Genomic DNA, 27,843 nt, shown 5'->3' on the forward strand with positions numbered 1-27,843 from the left:
AGATAATAAACTCTCTCAAGAATAAAATCTCAAATGGAATTAATGGCATTTCCAGCAGTATAATAAAAGCTTGTTCCCAAGAAATAAGTGGGATTCTTAGCCACATATGTAATAGCTCTCTGAAGCAGGGCATTTTCCCAGATAGACTGAAGTATCTCATTGTTAAACCACTGCATAAAAAAGGGGATACGACTGATGTCAACAACTACCGTCCAATCTCTCTTCTGACTGCCTTATCCAAAATTCTCGAAAAAGCAATGTATTGTAGAGAGCTTCAGACCTTTGTAAAAATAAAGTTTTAACAAAATGTCAGTTTGGTTTCCAGAAGGGTTTTTCAACGGAAAATGCTATATATACTTTCACTAATGAAATATTACATGCTCTGAGTAACCAGAAGTCACCCGTCGGGATTTTTTGTGATATATCAAAGGCTTTTGATTGTGTAAATCGTGGAATACTTCTAGATAAGCTCAAATACTGTGGTATGAATGGGACAGTGCTCAAATGGTTTAAATCATACCTAACTGGAAGAGTGCAGAAAGTTGAAATAAACAGTTCACATAATATGCAAAAAACTGGTGATTTCTCAAACTGGGGAACAATCAAGAATGGGGTGCCGCAAGATTTGGTCTTGTCTTCTGCTGTTCTTAATATATGTTAATGACTTGCCATTCTATATTCACGAAGATGCAAAGCTGATACTTTTTGCCAATGATACAAGTATAGCTATCACACCCGACAGACAAGAATTAACTGGTGAAATTGTAAACGGTGTTCATCAGAAAAACATTAAGTGGTTCTCTGCAAATGGGCTGTCATTAAACTTTGACAAAGCACAGTATATACAGTTCCACACAGTAAATGGAATGACCCAATTAATAAATATGGACTTCGATCAGAAATCAATAGCTAAGGTAGAATATTCAAAATTTCCAGGTGTATGCATTGATGAGAGGTTGAACTGGAAAAAACACACTGAGGATCTGCTGAAACGTTTGAGTTCAGTTTCTTATGCTATTAGGGTCATTGCAAATTTTGGCGATATACATCTGAGTAAATTAGCTTACCGCGCCTATTTTCATTCTCTGCTTTCATATGGCATCATATTCTGGGGTAACTCATCATTGAGTAAAAGAGTGTTCATCGCACAAAAGCGTGTAATCAGAATAATTGCTGGAGCTCATCCAAGATCACCCTGCAGACACTTATTTAAAGAGCTAGAAATCTTCACTGTAGCCTCACAATATATATATTCACTTATGAAATTTGTTATTAACAATCCGAACGAATTCAAAAGTAATAGCAGTGTACATGGCTACAACACTAGGAGAAAGGATGATCTTCACTACTCAAAGTTAAATCTAACTTTGGCTCAGAAGGGGGTAAATTATGCTGCCACAAAAGTCTTTGGTCACTTACCTAATAGCATCAAAAGTCTGACAGATAGCCACATAGCATTTAAAAGGAAATTAGAAGAATTTCTTAATGGCAACTCCTTCTACTCATTAGATGAATTTTTGGATATAGTAAGTGGGTAATTTCCCAATTCCACATTATTACGAAGTACCGTATTCATGATCTATGGAACAAGTACTAATCTAATCAAATTGTTCACATACAATACAAAAAATTGTGTTTTCAAATTTCAAATTAAAGTTATGTACCATTTTATATCCCCATTGATCAACTATCTAGCATTCATTAATCCTGAATACTATATTACTTAGTTATTTAAGAAAAAGCAATGTTTCAGATCTTGCATGCTCAGGTATTGCACATTTCATAATATGTCAGTATCAGGCAGTTCATTAACATCATAATACATCTGTTACATCTCACTGCTGGCATCTGTTCAAGCAGCTGGGCATACAACCACTACCGTCACAATTTATTAACTTCCTATCAAAGTTTGCCTTTTAACTATAATTAAAACATGTAGAATAAAAAATACATCCACTAGTCATGACTAAGGATTATTGTCACGTAGAGGCGGGAAATTACACCTCCATCTTCCTCTTTTTTGAGGTCTTCCAATATTTCTTTTCCCATTCACCTTGTAGTTCAGTGTCTTCTGCGGAATTCTGAGACCTGGTGTTCTCATGAGGTGTTATCTCCAATCTTCATGATAGTTTTGAATTTTTTCATTCATGCTGAAAATATTTAATTCTTTTCTAATGTCTTCATTTCTAATCATCTCTCTTCTTGTGCAGTCCTTTTTCTTTTTGGGAACCTCATCTCTATGGATAACACAGGAACCGCCACTACTTTATAGAATTTCATGATAGTCTGTTTTTGTACTTTACGGCCAATGTTCTGCTAATGGTACCACAGACGGCTTGGAATTTGTGTATTTTATTTTGAACATCAGAGTCAAAATCAGAACTTATAGCACAGCCTAAATAACAGATTTGAGATAATTGTTCTAAAAGTGAATTATAGAAAACAGTTTTTGACCTGACTGGAAATTTTCCTCAGATTTCCATTATTTTTGTTTTGTTACTAGAAATTTGCAAATTTCATTCAGCTGATCTTCAGAGGTCATATTCATTCTTTTGAATAATAATGTCATCAGCGAACAAAAGTACTTCAGGTATTACTCATTTGTTACCTTAACTCCTTTACATACCTCACATTTCCATTTGCAAAGAATGAAGTCATTGTATTCTTCTAATTGATTCCTACATGTCTCTGTAACAATTTATATAGTTTTGTAAAGACTTTGCACTACCTCTGTTCCATAATAAGAACATCCACATTCAGACATAATCTTCTACAGGCTATCATTCAGACATAATCTTCTACAGGCTATCATAGCTCACATGGTCAAAAGCCTTCTCAAGGTCAATAAAGGGCATATGGGTTTCTATATTAAATTCTCTGTGATTTTCTACAATGTTTTTAATTCCAACCACATTGTCTGTGCATGAATGATCTGATCTAAATCCGTTTTTCTCTTCAGAAATAAGAGCTTCTGTGATATTCTTCATGCAGTTATTGATTATCTATGAGTATAGTTTGCATCCAATATTCAAAAGATGCATGGCACGATAATTTTTACAATAGTGATATTTCCGTTTTTGGAAAAGAGAGTTTACTTCTGCTGTATACCAAGGGTCTGGGCTGGGATCTTGCAGTTCATTTATTAATTGTAAAAATCTTTTATCTAGTGGTAACCCTGCATATTTAATTAGTTCTGCATTTATTCCATCTATTCCAGTAGCTTTTCTATTCTTCACGCCTTGCAAAGCCTCTTGTACTTATAGATCCTCTGTAGGAATTGGATCTACTGCTTCATTGTACATGTTTTCTCAATCGTCATCTTTGGCCTTCTGTATATGCCTCAAGCCTGTATAGTGATTTATCTGTTGTTTATGGGGCATAATGTTCAGTGAGGCAGTCACTTTTTCTTCCTTGTTGAGGGCTTTCATGACTTTGTATGCACATTGCTGCCTACCATGTATATTGTGTTATAAGATGCTTACGAATGAGACCCATGACTCTTGGTGTGCTTTGTGAACCATTTGTTTTGTAACATTCCTTTTTATTTTGTATGTTTACCAGCTCTGATGTTCTTTTCTGTAGAAACTTTAAATAAGCCATTAGTTTTTCTTTAATTTATGTGCAAGTTTTTGCAGCATTTCAGAGCAAGTCAAGTATATCTCTTCATCTTCATGCTTCTCTGCCTGTCAGGATCATTGTGTTCAAAAATTGCTACTTCAGTATCTAATATCTGCAAGACCTCTGCCATCTATTTCATTGTCAACTTTCTTGTTTTTTGAACTGCTTCTGCATTGCTGTCAATGGTCTTCATAATTTATTCAAAATGTTACAGAGTGTGCAAATTTCACCAACATGCTCACTTTTCTCACTGCAATCCATAACTTCTAACAAAAATAACTTTCTACATGATTTCATAAATATTCTTCATATTGACAGACTCGCCATTCTTTTACGTCTCTTTGTGAAAATAGAACATCTCAGCTGCAGTTACAGATCTACTGCAGTGATATAACAGTGAAAAAGGTACATGTAAAAATGTGGAATCATCAGTATTACTGAAACTTCCTGGCAGATTAAAACTGTGTGCATTGACCGAGACTCGAACATGGGACCTTTGCCTTTCGCGGGCAAGTGCTCTACCATCTGAGCTACCGAAGCACGACTCACGCCCGGTCTCACAGCTTTACTTCTGCCAGTATCTCGTCTCCTACCTTCCAAACTTTACAGAAGCTCTCCTGCAAACCTTGCAGAACTAGCACTCCTGAAAGAAAGGCTACTGCGGAGACATGGCTTAGCCACAGCCTGGGAACATTCTGGAAACATCCCCCAGGCTGTGGCTAAGCCATGTCTCCGCAGTATCCTTTCTTTCAGGAGTGCTAGTTCTGCAAGGTTCACAGGAGAGCTTCTGTAAAGTTTGGAAGGTAGGAGACGAGATACTGGCAGAAGTAAAGCTGTGAGACCGGGCGTGAGTCGTGCTTCGGTAGCTCAGATGGTAGAGCACTTGCCCGCGAAAGGCAAAGGTCCCGAGTTCGAGTCTCGGTCGGGCACACAGTTTTAATCTGCCAGAAAGTTTCATATCAGCGCACACTCCGCTGCAGAGTGAAATTCTCATTCTGTATCAGTATTACTGTTTCCACACAATGACAATAAGTTCCAAAATTGTTGTCTTCTCATGCACATTAAACACAATTTATGCAGTAGTGAAAACATGGACAACAAAATTTGTCATTGTACACCAATTAAAAATAACGTAAAATGTTTCTTTTTTAAATGTTTTTATTGCAATACTTCTTGGCTCTCAGTGCTGGAGAAATTTCTCAAGTTGTAAAATGTAATAATATTTTCAGGGAATCCAACTGCATTATGTCGAGAAAGGCGATCACTTGAAACCTCTTATGCTCTTCATCCATGGTTTCCCTGAATTTTGGTATTCTTGGCGGCATCAAATAAAGGAATTTTCAAAGGATTACTGGTATGAACTTAAAAACATTAGTATATTATCACTCATAGAAGCCATATGAATTAGATCTATATACGGAAGTAATAGAACAAACAAGCTATTAAAGCTCAGTTTAAAAAATTTACTATGTATTCTATTACAGGGTTGTTGCATACGATATGCGGGGATATGGGGACTCAGAAAAACCTGAGTCTGTAAGCAGTTATTCAATGGATTTACTTGTAGATGATGTCAAACAGCTTGTAGAATATTTGGGTATGTTCCTGGTGTATTATTCTTTAAAATTTATGACACACGTCACTCAGTATAATTGCTTATTCTTGTGTTTGTCATAATTTTTTTCACTTTCAAATATTTTACAATTAGCAAGGACCAAATTACAGGGTAAGTAGTTAAGTTGTTCACCCTGCAGCTTTATTTTTAAAAAATGAGGGTGTGTTTTTTGAATAGTTTCCCCATTCTGAGGCAAGTAATGTTATTGATGACAAGTAAATTTTGAATAATTGGGAGGGCTTCATGGTGTTACACCTGTGTGCTAAAAATACAGTGACTAAATAAATAAATAAATAAATAAGCAAGAATGGAGTGTAATCTCATTGATAAAGTGAAATATGTACTGTACTAGACCTGATGACAACAATGAAGATGGAGGTGAATGAATCAAGGCACAGCATATGAATATTTCAGAAGATTGATAAAAAAAATCAGCACACCCAGTCTGTTATAAAAGCAAAGAAGATCAAAAGTAGACTACTAAAGGAGGCAAATTGGAAACAAAACTAGAAGACTTAAAGGAAAAGGCAATAGAAAAAAGTAATTTCAAAGTCACTATTTTCAGAAAGAACTCATTAAAAATTAGGAAACTAAGTAACACTGTGGAGGCACAGCTGCTTTGAGTATTGTGGGAATTTAACAAGGGAGAAAGAAATTTTTACTTACAGCAATAAGTATATGTCTTTCAAGAATGAGTCCAGATTTGTCCCTGAAACAGCTACAGGAATCCTATTTCAACATAATTTAAGTTGGGGCTGACAAAATTTGAAATGATACGTGTATGCCTCGTAATTTCAAGAGCCATAGCAAAGGAATGGTGTATGTGTCAGGGGAAGGGTATAAATTAATGGTGTGCGTGCAGGTGCCTAGCTGAGAAAACCTGAGAAAAGGAAGAAATGGTTTGAAGTTACTTGGGCATGTTTTGTGGTGATGTTACTTCAACTACCATGTGGTTATTTCACACCTTTTTCCCAAATTGTTTAGACTGAGTGAGCAATAGAGATAATTGATAGGACTTCTATTGTTTTGTCAAAGTTGGTATTGTCTAAATGTGTCAGAATCCTACTGGATGACACATTTCTTTCTTTATAGCTTGAGTAAGATCTTCACTGCAGTTGGGCTGCAATGTTTGTCAGGTGTGAAAAGGAATAAGTCATGAGAGGTTGATTAATCTGTGCATTCTAGGACTGATCTGTTGGTGATGAACTCGTAGCAAATTTTAGAGAGAATATAGGCTGCTATTGTTTTACCCATTTGCCCAACTCTGCCTTTGCACTTTTATATTGTCATCACATTTTCTACAGCACAGTTTCCTGTGTGAAAGTAAAGTTCATCTGATCATTTGCCTCTGAAATGTAACATTTTAATTCCACCATTTAACAAGCTACAGCCAACCATCATTATCTCGTTATCGTAACTAATAGAATCGCGATTACACCATAAGTGTACACATATTTATCAGCTTCTCAAATTGGTAAAGGATTTCTTCTTCTTCTTATTATTATTATTGTTGTTATTATGTATATAATTTACCTGACCCAGAACATTGGGGGGCAGTTGTTTTCACTTAAAACTGATTAGTTCAGGAGGTATGATAATTGAAGGCATCATAAATTCATTCATATGCAAAAATATGTGTCAAAACTGAAGCTTAAGAACCAACCTCTTGAATCAAGAACCTAGTCAGTTTTGTAGACTGATTGTTCTTGATTCAGAGAATGTAATTAGTTTATCTTAAATTTCTGTAATTCAAATGTATCAGGATAGGATTCCAAGACACCACTCATTTTTATACTGTGATGTCTCAGAAATTTGGTGCAGCAAATTTAGTTTAATGCCTACTATATATTTTACTTTTTCTATCTTTTATGTTAATACCTATAATGTAAATTCTTACCAATTTGTAACATATGTACTGCATGCAGCTATATATAGGCTCAATAATGAACTCAAAAACTTCTGTGTTTAATATTTCATCACATAAATTTCAGTCTGTTGTTGTGTGGTGGTGATCCTGTAAATTAAAATGTCAGTCTGTAACAGACAGTTGAAATATGAATATCTATGTCAATTACTCTAGATCCAGCAGTAAACTTGCAAACTTCTATGTCAGCTCTGTGTATTTACCATGTAAGAATTCTGTCAAACCACTGGTAATGTATGTAACTTAACTGATCTGTGGTGTGAAATCTACATATTACCTACAAGCTGTTCATGTGAAGTACTGAGTAACTATAAATAAGAAAGGACTAAAAAAAATAGCCTGTGATGTATTGCTTCATCATTAATGGTTTGTATAACTTAATAATTAAATATTCAAATGTGTGTGAATTTCTAAGGGACCAAACTGCTAAGGTCATTGGTCCCTAGACTTACACAATATTTAAGCTAACTTATGCTAAGAACAACACACACACACACACACACACACACACACACACACACCCAAGGGAGGACTTGAACCTGCGGCAGGAAGGGCCGCACAATCCGTGACATGGCACCTTAGACCACGCAGCCACTCCACGCAGCTTAATAATCACTGGAAGAAGATTAGGCTTAGACTGATACTGAGAAGGCACCAGACAAGTTGGTGAATTTAAGACTTGAGTGTCCATGTTTTATCATTTCTTTGTATTTTATGCACTTTCTCCAGGTAAAGGAATTAATTAAAAAATGTAGCTCATCAAATTAGCAAACTACTAAACTTTTTACTAATGTATTTATCTATGTTTGGTACCTTTAAGACTCTTTCTTTAAGGTTCTTCACTTGTATTACTTAACTGATTCATCCAATACAAGGTGCAGAAAGATCATTAAGTTTTTAAACTCTGATACATTTGCAGTGAATCAGAAACGCCATGCAGATATAGATTTTGCATGGTTTCTGTGAACGGCAGCTGGAAGAATAGTTCCTTTGAAAAGAACATGATTGATTTCCTTCCCTAATCTTCATGCTCACTCTAATATCCCCATTATCAATGGAACTTTAAATTTTTCTTCTTTGTCAAGTCACACAATGGTTGTCTTCAAATATTTGCTTTAGGATTTACATTTTCAGGGAAAATTATGTCTTGTTTGACAACAGATACTCATCAAAACTCCTCTGTACCCCATTATTATAAGTGACATAGGATATGGTCCATGGCTTGCCGAGATAGCTGCATGCTTTAATGTGCCTCTTGTGGGATTTGGGAAAATATGCCAGTCCCACATCGAATCCACCAGGTGGATTAATGATGGCCAGTGTGCTGGCCAGCCTGGATGTGAATTTTAGGGTATTTCCCACATACAGCCAGATAAATAAAGGCTGCCACCCACATCCCATATCAGTTACAGTTCCCAAACATTTAGAAAACGTGCACACACTTTCACATGGGATAACAGTAATTCAGACAGATTAGGTACACCAGTTATGAAATTCTGTCCTGGGTAGATGGGGTTTGGGAGCATGGGAAGGGAGCCTGACTGCTCTCTACCGTTAATATTGACAAATCCAATAATTAACATGCTGACAAGACATAATAGTTGGTCCATAGGGAAGTGTTAAATAGTGGCTGAGGAAACTGAAGCTCAACTGTTCCCTCCTAGATACATTTTTGGGCACTGGAATATTTATTGTCTGCAGAAGTTGTTTTCCAAATTAGAATGAATGGAAAAGTTAATTGCTCTAATATTCAGTTTGATAACAGATCAAAATTTTTGTCCAAAATGTGGCTGCAAAACTGGATTTTGTCATGTTAGAGAATACACTATAACTTGGTGATTGGACAGAAAGGCATCTACCAGAGTAACATTGTCAAAAGCATTAAGAAAATTTCTGATCCCAAGTGAAAAAATAACAACATCCTTGTTTTAAAAATCACACTAAACTGTGATTTGACATCCAAGCAAGACTTTGAGGGTTTCACTCATTCTTCATACATAATTTTATGTAGTGTCCATTATATAGGAGAATTTTCAGGGGTACAAAATACCATAAAGATGCAGCTGTGAGCAACAACTTCTGGAGGCAGCACCAGCAGCTGTTATCAACTGCAAGAAACTATATTGTTTGTCAAAGGCACGTCTTTTTTTTCATTTTCTGTTAAAGAATCTGTAAATTAGCATCTTAACGGAAAAGTATTTCATTTGGGATAAAAAAAAAGCAAACAACTGGCAGAGTCACAATCCTTCTGTTGGCAGAAAGTTGATCATCATAATCAACCTCCATAAACCTGTGAAAATTCTACATGTACACTTAACTTATGTCTAACAAAGCTCACTCTTGATTTGACATTCAGTTGTCACATCATGTTATTCTGAATCATCTTATGTACACTGAATCGTTAAACATGATCAGAACTGCTTTGAATTCTCAAATGAGAAAATTGCAGTTGTATACCACTCTAACATTGCAGTTTATTTTTGCAGTATTCAATAGTGAAATGTGAAATCATTGTTGTCATTGTGTATTATGAAAGAAAGTATTTTGTGCATTCATGGTAAGTCCTTCTCAGAGATAACTGTAATATCTACATTGATCATTTGGCAGCATCTGATTAGTTAAGAGAACTAAGGAACACTTGCTTTCTTCGATTGAATAGTGAGCTACTGGTCTTGCAACCTTGACTATTATTGAATTTTACTGTTGACAGTATGCACTGTACCCCTCAAAGTGGTATTTGCTTGTTTTGTGATTATCAAATGACAGTTGTCACTTAATCCAATACCAGGCTCCTTGCTCTAGTACCATGAGGTTTTGGGATAGATGTGTGTTATAACCTTTAATCACTAATAAATTGCATGGATTTACAAAAGTAGAAACAATAGCGGGTTACATGCTACTAACTCCGTATCTGTCATTCGACTGCCGTGTCGTGACATGCGGCCGGCACCGTTCATAGCCAGGTGGCGCTTCCGCGCTCGGCTGAGCTGCGGAGCGCCTCTATCGCTGTGTTCGCGTACTGACGTAGTGGCACTTTTAAATCTCGTGGTACTGTCACAATGTGTCAAGATTTCAGTGTTGATTTCATGTCAGGTAGTAATGACTGATGTCCAGCTTTTGCCTTTTATATCCCACAGTGAAATTCCTTATGACAGGGTGCTGTAATATGTATTGATACTTGGTTTGTAAATCTAGCTACTTTCAGTGATACATAAAATGATTTATTCCTGCATAACTTTCAATAAAGATTTCATCTTAAGTGAAGTAAAACTGAACAGCTGAAGGTAGCCTAGATAAATAACATTTGCAATTAAAGTAGCTGAACGTTGTCCTCCATGTGTCTGAAGATTCCCTAAAAACATGTATCCATATCAAAGCCACTAAAAAATTGCAGAACCTCCATTTTGATAATTGTTCCCAATCCACATCAAAATGCTCTTTGCCTGCAGCCTTAGTATATATGGATATCCCAACTCCAGCAGAAAGCAGGAGTTATCAAAAGACACTGATAACTTGTCAAGAGTCTTTACAGATACTATTACTTGTTAATCGAGAAACTGCTCTTTTTATACTAACTCTTCTAATAATCACTGTTAATGAGCCACAGACTATTACTCTTGAATTATTCAGGACAGAGCACATTGGGGCAGTGATTGAGGTTCTGGACATGAAAAGTTAAACTTTTTTATGTTTGATCTGAAAGATACTCTCATAAGAATATCCATTCAGTTTGTATTGCAATCAGCTCTAATACTAACATAATTTTTAAGTATGTTAATTCTTTTGATAATTGGATCTTCTTCATCTTTACCTATTACAGACATTGCAATTGTTTGTTCGACACTAACATGTCACAACTACTACTGCACATAAAGGCTCGTGTTATAAACATTTTGGTATTGACATTTGGCAAATAAGGACATTACAAGGCCAATTTCCTTTTCCTGTCTGAACTAATGACTACTCTGTAACATCCTCATTATTTATGAGACATTGAACTGTAAATGTTTTTTCCTCACTTACTTCCTTCGTATCATTCATGCTTTGAGTAACTCAACCATGACCCTCATCACGGCTTTGACTTACTGTGGCCTGATATAAGGGATAGACGGTTCTGCTGTAGCCCCAATGCCTTTTTTCCATCAGCCACCCAACCTGTCCAATCCTAGTCCATTTGCATGCCACCTCTGCACCCAATCTGCACCACCACGTGGGTCCTTACTCTATGGACAAACTCAGGTGTAGCACCTGTCCATTACATCCACCTAACACCTCTTACTGCAATCCTGCCACAGGTATTTCACATTCTGGCAGAGGTAGGATCTTGTGTGAAAGCAGATAAGTCATCTACCTGGTATGCAGCAACTGGTGTATATCACTATGGTGACTAGTTGTCATACTTACATGAACTATCCATATGGAAGACAAGTGCTTACCTGTGGCTAACAGTGAAATAAGTTACCTGGTTGTTGAACATGTTTTGTGCTAAAACACTGGTGACTTAAAAGCTCCATGAATCCCAGTGTCAATTTGATCTCCCACCCCCTCTCCCCAATTATTTGCAGCACTAGATCTTGTACTGTGGAAGTGGTATCTGTCACTTCAGTTGATCCCTCATTCCCACAGGTCTCCTTTCCTTAACTTGTGATAGCCTCTATTGTTGGCTACTCCATTCCCAGTCTCTTGCCTTCACATTTTTTGTGATTATGATTTTCATCCCAAGTCCACTCCTGTCCTCAGTCCTTTCCTTCTCACAATCTAAGACCTTCATAATTTTGTGGTTTTGTATTTATTTTTTTATATAACATTTATAAGAGCTATGCATTTGTACAATCCAAAACATTCTGTGACTGAATGAAAACAATTGTACACTAACTAGATTTTATTAAGGGCATGTTAGAATAACTTTACAGCATGTACTCAAATAATCTGCTATGAGCCAGATGGTGCAAGGAATACTTAGATTTAACATCAGGACTGGTTTGGTAATTGCTGAAGGAAGGCTGAAAGCTTGCCAATATGAGGTCAGAGTGATCAACCCTGTCATCATATCTTTCATGACCATGGTACCAAATGGTATGTTCCTGTAGGATAATGCAAGAGCCCACACAGCACTTTCCCACAAATGCTTCAAAGAATGTACAGATCCTTGACTGGCCTGTCCAGTCCCCTAATTTGTTATCTGTAGTGGTGCCACCTGGCATAACTATGAAAATGAGTAGCTGACACTCATTACTGTTGACCATAGTGACACCATTATCCACATGGTGCCCTCCGGCGAGTCAATGCCACATTTCTACACATAAGCCGGCCCAGGGCTGTTCTGAATCAGAATCAGTTGTGATCTGTGGAGTGTGCTCTTGGCTTGGCTAAAACATTTTTATTACATACTTTATTTGCTATAGCTGGAACTGTGATACGATGTGGAATGGACTTTACTTTAGAATATGGATTTGATATAGCTTGCACTGTTTTCAAGAAGTATTCAGTATGTATTTCTTGTTGTGAATAAGCTGGTACGATCCCCATAGTTTGTGTGCAAATTGCCTTTTATAAAAATGCTGATGAGGATTGGATACACGGCACATGCAGATTGAATATTCAGCATTTTTGTAATTAGCTGGTAATGTGCGTTTTCAATGATGGATCATTTACAACCATTACTAATGCAAACAGCACTGGGTTATCCGAAGCTGATGACAGCTATATTACAGGCATTGCAAGCACTAGTGAATTTAGCAGAAATGTCTCCCATAGCACCTATGATTATGATTTTCCACCACTTAATGAACAACTTGAAGACTAGGACTCTTAGCACTGACAAAATTATGTTTTGTGGTTTTGGCAAATTTTTGACTTGCAAAGACAAAAGGTGATGTTCTTGCCAGGAAATCCTGAACTGTATCACCTAATTCAGAAATTGGAGCCATTAACAAATCTGGCAGAACTTGAGTCATCTTAAATATTTCCCTCAATTAAAGGGCCATTTCTCAACAAAAGGACAAGTTATTGCACTCCGGCTAGAATTTTGGCAGCTAAAAAAGGCTTATGCGCACTGAGCGACTGACTTACAAGGGTTAAGAAAGAATTTTTGTGTGGGCATAGTTATGTGAACTCTTTACTCAGGGTCATTATAGTGCAGTTTACACATAGCTCAGAAGTGAGAAACCACATTATTGAGGAAATCTGATCTTTATTTAATAAAAGCAATGTGAATTGCTCAATCCCACAAAACTGCCTACACAGCACAAAGTTTGTTTACAATGAAAGATGATGTTGCAGCTCTCTACACATCACCCTGGGTGGGGCCCTCACATATATCTGGACAACTTTGTGAACAAACATACCAGCAATGATGGGTCACATCAGCAACAGTACTGTTGCCCACCATTAAGCATTGTTTCCTTTGCCTCATACACAGCATGTGGCTAAAAGGGGATCTTGCAGGAGTTATGTTTTAGTTTTTGTAGGAAGGTTTCAGTTTTACGTACTCACAACCAAGTCACTCACTGAATAAATTTTCTGATGGCAGCTTGGCCCAAAAAGGACAATGTTTCTCGGAACAGTCACACAAACCCAACAGCATTGTAGGACTTTGTGGTGAACTTTAAGTAATGATAAGCATCCAAGCTAAATTGGAAACTTATGAATTAAATCTTTGCAAGATTAAGCCTCAGCATCTTATTTGTAAAATTGATCTTGCAGAGGCATATTTTCAAACTCCCTAGGATGCTGCATCATGAAGTTACCTAGGTGTCAGTGTGCCATATGACAAGTGCCATTAAATACCTGTTGAAATCTGTTCAGTCCCTGCCATATTACAATTTTTAATTGCTCAATCACTACAGGATATTCCAAACTGTGCGGCATACCGCCACTACCAGAGCTCCTGTTCCACAGGCTGTCGGCAAAAGGACTAAAATGCAACCTGCATAAGTGTTTTTTCATGCAACCATCTGGGGTAGGGTTGAGGTTCAATCTCTCAGGCAATAAACTCGAACAGACAGAAGATTATGTCACAGCTGCCACTTGCAAGGAAATGCTTTCCAACACTGCACTTATGACTACCCAGATCGAAAGCCACTGCCCGGCAAAATGGTTTCATGTGACTACCTTCCGCACACCCACTCAGATGTGTTGCATCCAGCACATGTCATTGTCGAGGCCTCTTCCTACTAGGTGTGCATCCCAAGCATGGTCCCACAAGTTCAGATGCCTCTCAACCTGGAGCCGTGGGATGATTTCCGTTGATCACAGATCCATGATATATACAGTGGCCTCCACACATGGACTTCAGTGAGACCAACAAAATAAATGTTGCCTTTGCCATCCTGGTGAGCAGCTGCCTGTTTCTCCACTCCTAGTGGACCCTCTAGGTCCAGGGCGACTCATGCAACTTCCACAAACCTGACCCTTCCCCAGCCTTTCGCAGTGGTTCCCATGGTCAATGAACTGCCGTCCCTCCTGACAGCTGTTCCTCTGGACGACGCACCACCTGAATTTTTCTCCCAAAGTGATAGCTGCTGAGGAGGATTAAGGGATGTAATGTTCCCACCGAGTGTCCAGTAGAAACTGTGTACCTGGCACAACATTACTGTCAACCACCATGGTACCATTACCCAGGTGGTATATTTAGGATTGCCCTCCAATGGGACCACGCCAGACTCTTGCTTATAAACTGGTCGATGACCAGTCTGAGTTAGTTGTACTATGACCCAAGGAATGCATGATGAGTATGCCATCAGTTTGGTTAAGATGTTTATATTCTGGTCTCCATTTGGCATTAGCAGAATTCTAATACTCTGTGAACTGGACTTTGATTTGCAATGTGGACTTAAGGTAGCTTGCACTATTTCTGAGGAACAATCTATATGTATGTCTCTTGTTGTGAATGACTGGGACAAGCCTCTTTGGGCAGTGTGTGTAGATCAACTTGTACAAAATCACCCATAGGGCATGTCTAGGATGTGATGATATTATGTGTACTTCCATAACACCCTCTAGCTGCCAGTCTTCATGAACTGTCACTGCAGGTGTTTCAGGCATGGCAAGAAATTCTTCAAAATGATATTCAGAGGCTGTTTGCTTGCGTGGCACAACAAACACAGTGGTGTATTTGTGCCTTTGAGAGTTACACCACATACTGATGTTGGTGATGAACATCAATTCGTAATGGAATGGAAGTTTAATCATTTAATATCCTTTATGTGGTGAACATTTCCACAAAGTTTGAATATTAGATTGGTCTTTCATGGTGTGATGCTTTCCTTTTTTTGTCAATGTATGTGTCAGATGGGTAGCAAACTGTGTGCATGAACATTTTCTAAAATTTTTGAGAATGAAGAAATATTTATGATGTGTCTGGATTCCCTTTGTTGCACAGAAGCTTAATTTCAGTATACTTTAGTGAACAGGGGATATGTTCTAGTGATCAATGAGTTATTATCTGAGTAATGTAAGAAGTTATTGATCAAGAATGGTTTTACTTTTTCAAACTGATTTGTTATTTGACTGTGACTACAAGAATGTCATTATTATAATTTAATTTGAAGATTTTGTGGAGGATGATACTAATTTTTGGTGAGGTGTTATATTCATGTTCTGAAGTCATTGGTTATAGTGGGTCTGATGTATTCCAGGACAGCATTTATTTAAACTGACAACTTTATGTTTTGGTAACAGGTGTAACGTGCTTGCTAAAGAGATTTAGATTAGTTATCTGCTAATCATCTCCAATTTTACCTCCCTTTCTCCTGCATCACCATATTCCAACCCACTTCCATACATGAGATCAATGATGCGTGCCTATGAGGTGGTGCTCAACCTGGAGGTAAGCCGGTTCAAATTTTGGTGGTCGATGAAATTTTCACTGCTAGTATTGGGTCAGCAAGGGGAGGAGAGGTGTTACTGATCACCTGTCTTTGCAACAATGTTTTGGTTAAATTCCAAATCTTTCCACAGTGTCTCATGAAGTGAGGGCATGCAACACTGTTGATAGTGATCTTCCGTCAGATGGGGACATTAAGCTTGGCAGTTCTGTTGGTGCTATTTGAAAGGAGAACGCTACGTGCTCACATCAGGTTTCACCTTCTCGTTTCTTGTATCATCATCATCATCATCATCATCATTATGCAACACATAACACTGCACTATACAAACATCCATTACACTCATTACACTCTACAAATGGTCAACCGACATTACTCTCATATACCTGCAAAGGAAGAGGACCAATGTGCCCAGAGGAAGAAAATCCTTTCTGATTATGCTGCTGAACCCACACTGTGGTATATCCCAGCCAACAGTGCCATACATCCTTTACATTTTTACCGTGTTCAACAATGTTGATATTTATTTATTTTTTCCTTCTATGACCATTTTACTTTCATAATGTAAATAATTAATCTATTAGCTTTACTGCCTGCAGAATGCCATGTGTGTATGCAGAAACACCATATACTGCTCCAGCATGAAAGATCTGAGCTATTCATATTGACAAATGTAGTTTCCAGTTGGTTCTGCAAGATATCTTTATTCCTAGAGTAATAGACTGACCGCGGTGGCGCAGTGGTTAGCACACTGGACTCGCATTCGGGAGGATGACGGTTCAATCCCATCTCCGGCCATCCTGATTTAGGTTTTCTGTGATTTCCCTAAATCGTTTCAGGCAAATGCCGGGATGGTTCCTTTGAAAGGGCACGGCCGATTTCCTTCCCCATCCTTCCCTAACCCGAGCTTGCGCTCCGTCTCTAATGACCTCGTTGTCGACGGGACATTAAACACCACTAACCTAACCTAGAGTAATAGATTTTCTTAAACTTCAGTTTATTATTAAGTTGTGTAATTATTAAAATCTTTATAGTAGCAGTTTTACTTCGTGAACACAGCTTCATCATCAGTGCTTCAGTTTTTATCAGAGGATCTTCATGAAGTTGCCACAGTTTTCACGGATAACACTAAACATTTTAAAGAACATTGCAAATTGCAACTTTTTTAAACTATTAGCATCATCTTTTAAAACTATATATTTCAATGTAACTGTGTAAACAATTTGTGGGTGTTACTTCATTATGATGTCATACTCAACAGAAACCAGTAATAATGGAAACTCCAGCTGGAATGTCTACAATGGAGGGAAAGATATAATGCTACTTACCATAAAGTTGGCATGTTAAGTTTCAGACAGGCACTGTTAAAAAAGCTTTTGCTCACTGCCTTTATCAGAAAGAGAGAGACAAACCATTCATTCACACAAGCAAACACACCTCACACACACATAACCACCAACTCTAGCAACTTGGACCAGAATGCAACTATCACATGGAACGGAAGCAGCAGTCTGGAAGGGACAGGGAAGGGGAAGGTATACTGGTGTAGGGGTGGTGGGAGAGAGGAGCACTGTCTCGTGGAGTGTGTAGGGACTAGAATGCCAACAGTTGCAACATCAGGAGGTTGTGGGACAGAGAGATAGGGAAAAAAGATATAAAAAGGAGAGGAGCAGAGAAAAATGGACAAATGCTTGGACAGAGAGCAACAAACATAGAGTTTGGGAAACAAGAATGGCAAGGAAGTGATAGGACAGAGGGAGTGTAAACTGTTGGGTGGAGGATGTGGGAACTGTATGTTACTGTAGGTTGGGGCCGGGGTAATTATGGGAGCGGAGAATGTATTGTAAGGATAACTCCCATCTGTACACTTCAGAAAACCTGGTAGCAGAATGGAGGATCCAAATGGCTTGGGTAGTGAAGCAGCCATTGAAATTGAGCATTTTATGTTCAGCAGCATGTTGTGCCACAGGGGGGTCTATTTTGCTCCTGGCTGGTGGTGGCTATTCATCCCGGTGGACAGAGAGACCAATATAAAAAGCTGTGCAATGATTGCAGCAGAACTGCTTTCTTAAGTGATCTGGCCCCTGATGGGGTAGGATAAATCTGTGACAGGATTGGAGTAGGAAGTGCTGGATGGGTGGATTGGGCAGGTCTTGCACCTGGATCTTCCACAGAGATATGATCCATGTGGCAAGGGGCAGCTTCCAATCCCAACTCCACAACCCCCTGATGTTGTGCCTGTTGGCATTCTAGTCCATGCACAGTCTGCCAGACAGCTCTCGTCTCTCCCTCCACCCCTACACTGCTATCCCTTCCCTGCCTCCACTCCCTCCAGATTTCTACTTCCATCCCATGTGATAGTTGCATTCTGACCTGAGCTGCCAGAGTTCGTGATCATGTGTGTGTGAGATACGCTTGCTTGTGTAAATGAATAGTGTGTGTTTCTCTTTTTCTGACAAAGGCTGTGGGTGAATGTTTGTGTGTAAGTGTATTTTAATTGTGCTTTTCTGTAACTTAATGATCCATCTATCTTTTCCTACATTGTAGAAATCTGTAATATACACTAACATGCATTTCTGCTGTTTTGACATTTCATTGAAGGTTCTTTGATAGCAATTGAAGTACTGATATTGAAGCTGTGTTTGAAATGTACATTGGCAAAGTAAAACACTAGCAAAGAGTTAGTGGACAGACATCATTATTAAGTTTTCCATTCATTTCACTGCCTCAATTTTGCCAAGAATAGCTACTATGGCTGGCATAAAATTAATGTTAATGCTACTTATGTAAGCAGATACAGTATCCAACAAGATGGTAATTTTATTAACAATGGGTTAATGACCATTCACATTGTGAGTGCTGTAAAGATCTCTCTGGTTCTGGTTCAAAATAAATATATGCAAAACATGCCCAACAAAAGAGTAGTATGTGTCTTCAATCAAATGAACTTTTAAGAAGGACTTTGGAAACATTAATATATATTTCTCTTGAGATTTATTGGTTCTGCATCTACACTCCTGCAAACCACTGTGAAGTGTGCAGCAGAGAATATGTCCCATTGTACCTGCTAGAAGAGCTTTTTCCCATCTCATTCACATATGGAGCACAGAAATAATGTTTAAATGTCTCTGTGCACACTGTTGTTAATGTAGTCCTGTCCTCACAATTGCTATGGGGGTTGTAGTAAATTCCTAGAGTCATTATTTAAAGCCAAATCTTGAAACTTAGCAGTAGGCTTTATCAGAATAGAGTATCTTTATTTTCAAGAGTCTGCCATTTCAGTTGCTGCAGCATCTCTGCAGCACACTCCCATAGGCCAAACAAATATGATACCATTCATGCTTACCTTTAAATACGTTCAATATCCCCTGTTAGTTGTATGTGATGTAAGTCACACACAACTGAGCAATTATATATGGATTGCATGAGTGATTTGTAATCTATCTCCTTTGTAGACTGATTGCAATTTTCTAATATTCTACCAGTAAACCAAGGTCTACCACCTGCTTTTTCTATGACTCAGTCTGTGAGATTATTCTATTCTATTTTTCTCCAAAGTGATCATTCCATTTCATTTCCCTACTGATCTTTACACCAAGGTATTTGTGTGAGCTGATCGATATCAGCTGTAACTCACTGATGTTATAGTTATAAGATATTATGTTTTTCATTTTGTGTAATGCATAATTTTACATTTCTGAATATTTAAGCAAGTTGCCAATCTTTGCACCTCTTATTTATGTTATTTATTTAGCATATTGTTGTATCACAAAAAATGAATTACAATTAGCTCAAATTACCAACTAATATTGAAGCCATGAATATAGTGTAGTTGTCACTCTCTCATCACAAGGAACTCTGTTGGATTGCTAGGGAAAGCTTTCTGAGGATATTCTTGAACTATTCAGTGAACAGTCTGCTTTGAGTGCCACATTCGCTACATGGTGAAGTTATGTTCTTCCACTGGTGCAAAGAGTCAGCACACCTTCCAGTGTTGGTTCTTATTCAGTTAAGAACTGACTATCTAGAGTGGCAATTCAAACCAGGTGACACTGGTATTAAAGCCATTTTCAACTAACATTCTTTCTGTTTCCAAGGATGGATTATGAGAGCAAAACCTACATTTGCTGATGCTTGGGATGTCTGCATGAACAGGAGGATTAGGATTTTTCTGTTGTTTATTGTACTCCTGTACAATTGCACTTTCCCACTGCAGAGGTGGAGGTGATATGTGGTTGAGTATGAGTAACAAAAAGTATTTGTAGGTCTGATGGTACCAGTTTTAAGATGTGTGGTATGGATGAGCTATGTATCAACAAGCTTTCTGTTCAAACAGGCTGGTGAACATTGTTCCACAACAAGGTAAGCCAATTCCAGAACTGAAGTACGCAGTGTTGATGCAGTTGATCCACACAATGTGCCACACAGTTTCAGGAGGATGCTGTTTTGTGTTTTGGCTTTGGCAGCTGTTCTCATTTTGGGTTTCTGTAATGTCTGAGAAATCTTCCTTCAAGGTGGACCACAAACTCTTTTTTGACAATCTTGTTGTTGAGATGAAACACTGATACCATCTTCTTGGTACCACTTTGTAATGTTATCAAGAGCTGACTGAATATTTGTGCAGTTTCTTTCAGGGAGAATATGTTTTTGTTGTGCAAAGAATAAGACAGTCAGACTCTAAGCAACTGTTGTTTTTGTATTTCTTCAGCTCTTTTTATAAATACCTGTGATTATGATATGTTATACTGCAATATTTTCTATGTTTTGAAGATTTATGACTCTCTCACTTGTTAGTATCGTTATTATTTATGTCACTGTTCCTGTATTTTTAATTTCACCATATTATGTTCTCTTTTTTTATTTCTAGGAAAACAAAAGATTACTCTTGTTGCCCATGATTGGGGTGGCATGGTAGCGTGGTACTTTTTGCTAAAACACCCAGAAAAGGTTGAAAAATATATAATCATGGATACTGGATTTCCAAAAGGGTTCTTCAGTTCACTTAAACAGTTTTTTAAATCATGGTATGTTCATCTTCTTTTATCATCTTCTTAATATTCAAGGTGTCAGAAATTTTGGAGAAGTAGCTCTTTCTGAAATATATTTTTTCTTTTCTTTTACAGGTACATATTTTTCTTCCAAATGCCTTACCTTCCAGAGATGTTTGCTTCATCTTTTGATCTGGAAAATTTCACCAAAGTATTTATAGATGATGGTTCAGTTGAGACTGGTGGTATAACTGAAGAAGATATTGAAGCTTATAAGTTTACTTTCCAAAATAAAGGTAAGTGTTTGTTTGGGTTTGTCTCATGTGCATGTGGTTAGAAGATCTGCACAAATTAAGAAAGTGAGCTATAATTTCCGACATTTCAGTGTAACTGAATTGTGTATGTCAAGCAAATAATACATTCTTTGCTGAACCCAGTTAAATTCTTAATAAATTAAGATTCACCAACAGAAGTGAGTTTCTACCATTCACTTGGTTTTGGATGGTAATGATAAAACTAGTTATCTTCTTGCTGGTAAAATTTCAGTAATTTTAAACAAATCAGTACCACTGATGCCGTGTTTCTATAATAGGTTATATGGTACTAACTCACAACTGATTATGCACAGATGTCAACATATGGTCGAGGTATTATTTGCACACCTGTAACATATTTGTTCTGTTGGAACATTTCATTAGTCATTCCAGGATGCAGTCATGATTTCATTAATAAGTATACAGGGCCATGGTATAAACTCCCGAGTGGAACATTTTCGTTCCTTCATTATAACATTTAATGGGGGAGACCCAACTGTAGAATTAAGTCATTCCACTGCACTTCCAACCTGAAATCCATGACTCACTTACAGCTACAAGGGTATTGTGCATTCATGACCTTCCTTTGCTGTTATATTATGCAGACATGACATACTGTAGGAAACTGAAGTATAGAAATTTCATATTCAGTTGCTTGCAGTTGTCAACAATGAATAAAATATAAAAACCTGGTTATTTATGAGGAAATTTTTCTCTGAGACCTGCCAGTAAAATAATAGCACAGTGTGGTATTTGTAGTCAAACAATATGTTTCAAAACAACTGTGAGTAACATGAGAAAACTTACAGAATGAAACATCCAACAATAAGGTTATCATTTCAGCAGCAAAGTGTGCTGGATTCATCATCAATTAAATGAAGTGCTGTTTATGACAATATTGATGATGTCAATGGACAAGATAATGAACAGCCATAAAGTTAATCTACACACATTGTTGATTATGTCACATGAACCTATGGCGTATTCCTCAAAAATTCAAATTATAAAGGTAATATGAAAGTCTAGCAAACACTCTAGTGACTTCATTTCAGGGGGGAGGGGGGGGGGGGGGGGGGGAGCGCGGGCGGGCGGCGGGGGGTGTTAGGTGCAGAACACCGAGAAAGAAACTAGCTAATCTCCTTCCAAGTTATCCATTGAAGATTTTCAGTCTTTCTCAGTTGTTGAAGACAAAGGTTTTATTGATATTGTCAAAGGTTTGAATCCAGTACATTGTTTGCCAAGATGAAAGGCAATTTTGTGGAAGTATGCTTCCGGGAGCAGAACACAAAAATTGCATAGATGCTGCACAAGAACTCCTTATTACAACTGAAAGAAACTGCTTGAAAACTGATACATGATGTTTAAAGATGATGAAAGCTATGTAGCTGTGACAACACATTTAATAACATATGATTTTCAATTCCAGTGAGTATTGCTACAGTGTTCATAAATGGAGGATTCTCATGAGAGAGAGAGAGAGAGAGAGAGAGAGAGAGAGAGAGAGAGAGAGAGTGAGAGTGAGAGTGAGTGTACTAGTAGATCAGTCTTTGAGATAAGATTTTGGCTGTAATCACTGATGATGTGGCAAACATGAAAAATGCAGTAGTAAATGAACTCAGGTGATGCACTGAAAGGGTGAAATTGTTGACAGAAAACATAAAAACATCAGGTGCTTACTACAAGTAGTGTGTGGAAAAACAGCTCAGAAAAGCCTGGGATTAGGTCCAAAATGCTCATTCAGTATATCCCAACAAAGTGGAACTCTGCTTGCTATATGCTTGAATGTCCCAAAAGAAAAAAAAGAAACTGAGGGATTAAAAACTGTAGTGATAATAAACAAAGACATTCTAGCTCTGTCATAAGGTATATGAATACTCTGTTCTGAAGCTTAAATAAATGAAAATTGAGAATGAACCATATAAAATACTTAGAAAACATGTCTACAGTAGTTCAAACTATTTTGCTGGTTTCAGTGTAATTCACAGCCTCTAGCGAACCTAGTAAATAATTAATAGATTTCTGGAACTATTTATTTGTTTTATATTTATTTTATATGAAGAAATACATATCATTTGTAGTCATACAGTAAAGAATTTAGACACAAAACTAATATGTTTAAATTCTGAAAATTAATAATTTAATACTAGTAACAAGGAGAACATTTAGCTATGAGATTAGCACTTAATTAAAATAGATACATTTAATTGGAGTTCAGCATTTAGTGAATGATGATCGTTAACAGAGGGAGCCGTCACTGAATGCTCCTGATACTTTCTCAGAGGACAGTGGTTTGTTGTTGGACCCCACAATTGCAGGCTGTAGAGTTTGGACAGTGATTTGTTGTTGGACCCCACAATTGCAGGCTGTAGAGTTTGGGAGTCCCCACTTGTGCATTATAGCATTGCACCAGGCTCTTTATCTTGTTCAGTCTTATCTACTCACTTATCTTCAGGTCAAATCCTGGTAGACTGGCAGATGTTTCTTGAACACTTGATGTTTTATTGTTGCAGCATTCGAGTTGCCTTACACCACTCTTTTTACTGTCAAATTTCTTGTTGTGTCTTCCATTATGCCACAGTACATAGCGTGATATCAAGTGATCTGGATGAGGGTCATTTAAGACTGTAAGAATTGGAAGGTCTTGGCAGTAGTTGAGGTGATGCAGCTTCCTCCAGTCTCAACTGGTTGCTTTCAGGCATCGTAATTCAGATGATGAAATGTTTCTGGCAGTGTGCAGTCAAGGGATTGGTGTGGGTTTCAGTGAAAGCATAATAATTTTCATAGATTCATTCTGATGGATGTCTAGTTTCCTTGTATGAGAACTGTTATGCCACACTGGAGCATAGATTCAGCTAATGGGTTTCTAAGTATCTAGACAATATAGTTTCTCCTTCCTCTAGTGTGCTGTTTTGCATGCCTACGGCTAGGTCATCTGCATAACAAGACATTTTGCTAGCAGTGTTTGGAATGTCACTGGTGTACAGGTTGAAGAGCAAGAGTGCTAGGACTGATCCTTGGGGAAGCTCATTTTTTATGGTAAATCACAGACTCTGTTTTTGTCTAGCACTGTCCTTGAAGTAAAAGTTAACATATCTCCCACAAGAATTGTCAGTTTCTTCTTTGGGGCATGCATTTTTAATTTCAGTAGTAGTCCATCTAGCGAGGCATCTAGAACTATTGGTTAGTTGGAAGTGGAACATTATAAGCTATTACTGATAGATAATTAATAGTTTAACTCATCCCTATATCGTACTGTATGCTTTCCTAGAAAAAACAAATGTAACAAAGAAGTAATGTGAAAGATTACAAAAACACTGATAAATGGCAGTTGATAAATGTATTTATTATTTATGGATAATTGACTCCCAGGTGAAAAGTCTGGCAATTAATGCAGTGTGTTCACATTAGTAATGAATTTGGAGTCTGTGGAATTTAACTGACCGTAAAATAAAAATTATGAACATAATGATAAATATGTTAGTGATGAAAGATCAGCAAACTGATTCTCTTTTGGTGTAGTTTGTAATCTGGAGCTAAAAACAGTTGTTTTGTTCAAAATGAAGATATTATATGGCTAAATCTTAGAAAATGTGATACCATAATTCAAATGTTTTGTGCACACCATGTGACTTAATATAAATTATTTTAGCAATTATCTGACAAATGTACCCTACCAGTTATTGAAATTCCCAAGAGAAAATGACATGTGGCAACACGTCAGTAATTAATAAATGCATCATAGAACCATTAAGCAAAGTAAAGGTAACACATACCACTCTTGACCTGCCTAAATGCAGTGATTAATGTTCTTTTACATTCATCAATTCATTATATTTTGCTGTTGAGCCTATTCAGTCCGTATTTTAATCTGTCTTTCACCTCTCAACAGTGTGGGAGTCACCAGAAACTGAACATGATTCACATTACTTGTTAAACTGTAGGTCCGCCTTTCCCTGGTTGGATAACTGGAGTAGGTTAGGAACACGCAAGTCATCAAAGTGGTATCCAATTGAAAGACTTGTACCAAGACATTAAGCCACACAAATTATTATTATTATTATTATTATTATTATTATTATATTTGGCTCACACAATTCTCTATTAATATAGTACATCACATTCTTGGGAAATTTGCCTGCCGGTATAAAAACTTACTGGACAGAAACAGATTGTGGAATCATAGAAAATTGTGCAACCATTATTTATTAGGACTTAGTATTCTACCAGATACCCACATATAAAACAGCTCCAAACATCTGATTACTTTAAAAATGAGTTAGAGTCAAATATTTGATGATAGGTGTGAAAGCAAGAAAAAGTTTAGAAAAGGTTTGAAATTGTGCTTAAAGCTTATTGAGAGTTGTTAAGTCCTCAAAGTATGAAGCACTGGATGAATATAGTGTTGGTAATTTGTCTTCCATTTTAAGCAAAAGATAGTTTTCCATGCATCTCTATGTTTATGACATCTTTTCTCTTGAAGATTTGTAGGTACATTCAGTGGTATATGTTTATACTGTTGGCAAACTGTGTTGTGAATAGAGTTAGTAATAAAGAAGTAATAAATTAAAATGTCATTCCTGATGCTGAAGTTTGATTGCATGAACAGCAAAAATGTAGTAGATAATAAACTTTCTTCCTTTCATCAATTTGTAGGGGTGTTAATGAGAAATTTTTTTATAAAGGTTTGAAATTATGTGTAAAGTCTGTTGGAAGTTGCTGAGTGCTCTTACTGTCAATTACTGGACGAATGAAGTTGATGTATGTGTGCTCAGTCAGTCGCACTGCCTGAAGTCACACATGTTCAGTTTCTGACTGTAATACATGTCTTATTGTGTTGAACTTCTAATATTAGGATTGTACATCTTCATGAGTATATTACAACAGCATTTTAAATTCAGTCAGTAACCATGCAAAATATTGAAATTAAATTTTTGTTGCCTGGTAACTGTTAGGTAGCCAACCTGCAACTGGTTCTGAGTTGTGGGATAGTTGCTTAGTAATGTAGATCCCTTCCATGTATCTATATATTTAAGGTTGTCATGCATGTAAAATTTAGTAACAGGTTGTAACACTCCTACTCACAATATTGATGAGTATTAAGTCAGAATTTCGATTTAAAAATATTATTTGTAGTATCCACATTTGTGCAAAATTATAAACTGAGTTTTGAAGCAGGAAAAGTTACCCAAATATTTGGTTTCTTTTCTAGTTGAATCAGAGGTGTCAAAGTATATTGTTCATATTTAAATATTATTTACATTTGTTGCAGAAGAACTGAGATCATTCTTAGGTTTTTTCCTATTCTTATCTGATTGCAAAGATTTAAATTAATGAAAAGTCTTCAGACAACTCATTTTCTTTATCATTTATTCACAGAAAGCAAACTGAACAAAACAGCAGTCCCACTGAATGGCTCACTTTCTACCGTTTCACTCACTTACTACTGACTCAGTGATTCTGTGCAATCACAACCACTGTCCCCTATATAATCTCAACAATGCTTGCTACTTCCAGTATTGTTATAACTGGAAATCCTTGTACAAAATTATCTAAGTTTGATATTACATTCAGCAGCAAAAACATTTTTCAGTATTATTCTCATAAAATGTAGAAGCTTTGAAAGTTAAATATTATGTGAGTATTAATAGTTAACATGGCAATAAGTATATTTTCATTTGAATTAAATTGCTATTTCACTTGTCTACAATACAGGTAATTCCATTCATCAATCTTAATTATTCTGTGCAAAATACTATATCCCACATTGTATTCAAAACCAGTAAGTAACACATTTACTTCATGAACAAGTGTTAACATAATTCTATAAGGCTTGAAAAACATGTATTAAAGTATTTCATACATTGTCTGAAATGTCATCAAACAGTAATTAGTGAAATTTAAAAATTGAAACATGACCACAAGTATATTATCACAAAATAAAATTACAGTGTATTGTGATGTTTAGTAATCAGATGTATCATGTACTACAATAGGCAAATCTTTGTCTGTTTCTTTACAATGTAATGGAAAACATGTTTTTTCAGAACAAAAATTTGTGTAATTGTGTATGGTACCTAATGATGTACACACAAATCACTGTTACACAAATCTTTGCAAGAGATATGTTGCATTTGGGAAGAACTGTTAGATAGGTTGCTGAGTCAATAGAAAGCCACTTCTAAAATATATTTACTTTAAAAAAATTGTAACATTAACAACTATTCCAAAACTGCTTAACACTAAATAAGTGGGTCCAGGAAATAAACCAACCAAACAAGATATTAGTCATCCCATTAATAGAGCACGCTTGTCACTTTCAAGTGCTGTGGATGGTTTAGAACTGTTACTAGGCAGTCAAGTGAGCCTTCACCATTGATCTAAGTAGTGGGTGTGAAATGTTGTGTATGTGCTAGTCAGTTACATGCAATCAGCACAGTAAGGTGGATCAGAGTGGAGACACAAAAGAAGGCAAAAATGAGCTATCATGTTAGACATGCCTATGATGACACCGTGAATGAAGTTGCTCAATTTGTTAGAATATCTGTGTGGACTGCCC

At 37.0% G+C, this 27,843-nt stretch overlaps 1 protein-coding gene across 1 annotated transcript in view; it reads left to right on the top strand.

Moving 5' to 3' along the window:
• LOC124622084 (epoxide hydrolase 4-like) overlaps positions 1-27,843 on the top strand; it is a 104,906-nt gene that overhangs the window by 59,926 nt on the left and 17,137 nt on the right. The window contains exons 2-5 of the mRNA XM_047147660.1: positions 4,848-4,972; positions 5,103-5,215; positions 20,853-21,009; positions 21,109-21,269. Coding sequence (XP_047003616.1) covers positions 4,848-4,972; positions 5,103-5,215; positions 20,853-21,009; positions 21,109-21,269 — 556 coding nt within the window. The remainder of the gene's footprint in view (positions 1-4,847; positions 4,973-5,102; positions 5,216-20,852; positions 21,010-21,108; positions 21,270-27,843) is intronic.

This window comes from Schistocerca americana, chromosome 7 (genome assembly GCF_021461395.2).
Source record: "Schistocerca americana isolate TAMUIC-IGC-003095 chromosome 7, iqSchAmer2.1, whole genome shotgun sequence".
Classification (NCBI taxonomy): domain Eukaryota; kingdom Metazoa; phylum Arthropoda; class Insecta; order Orthoptera; family Acrididae; genus Schistocerca; species Schistocerca americana.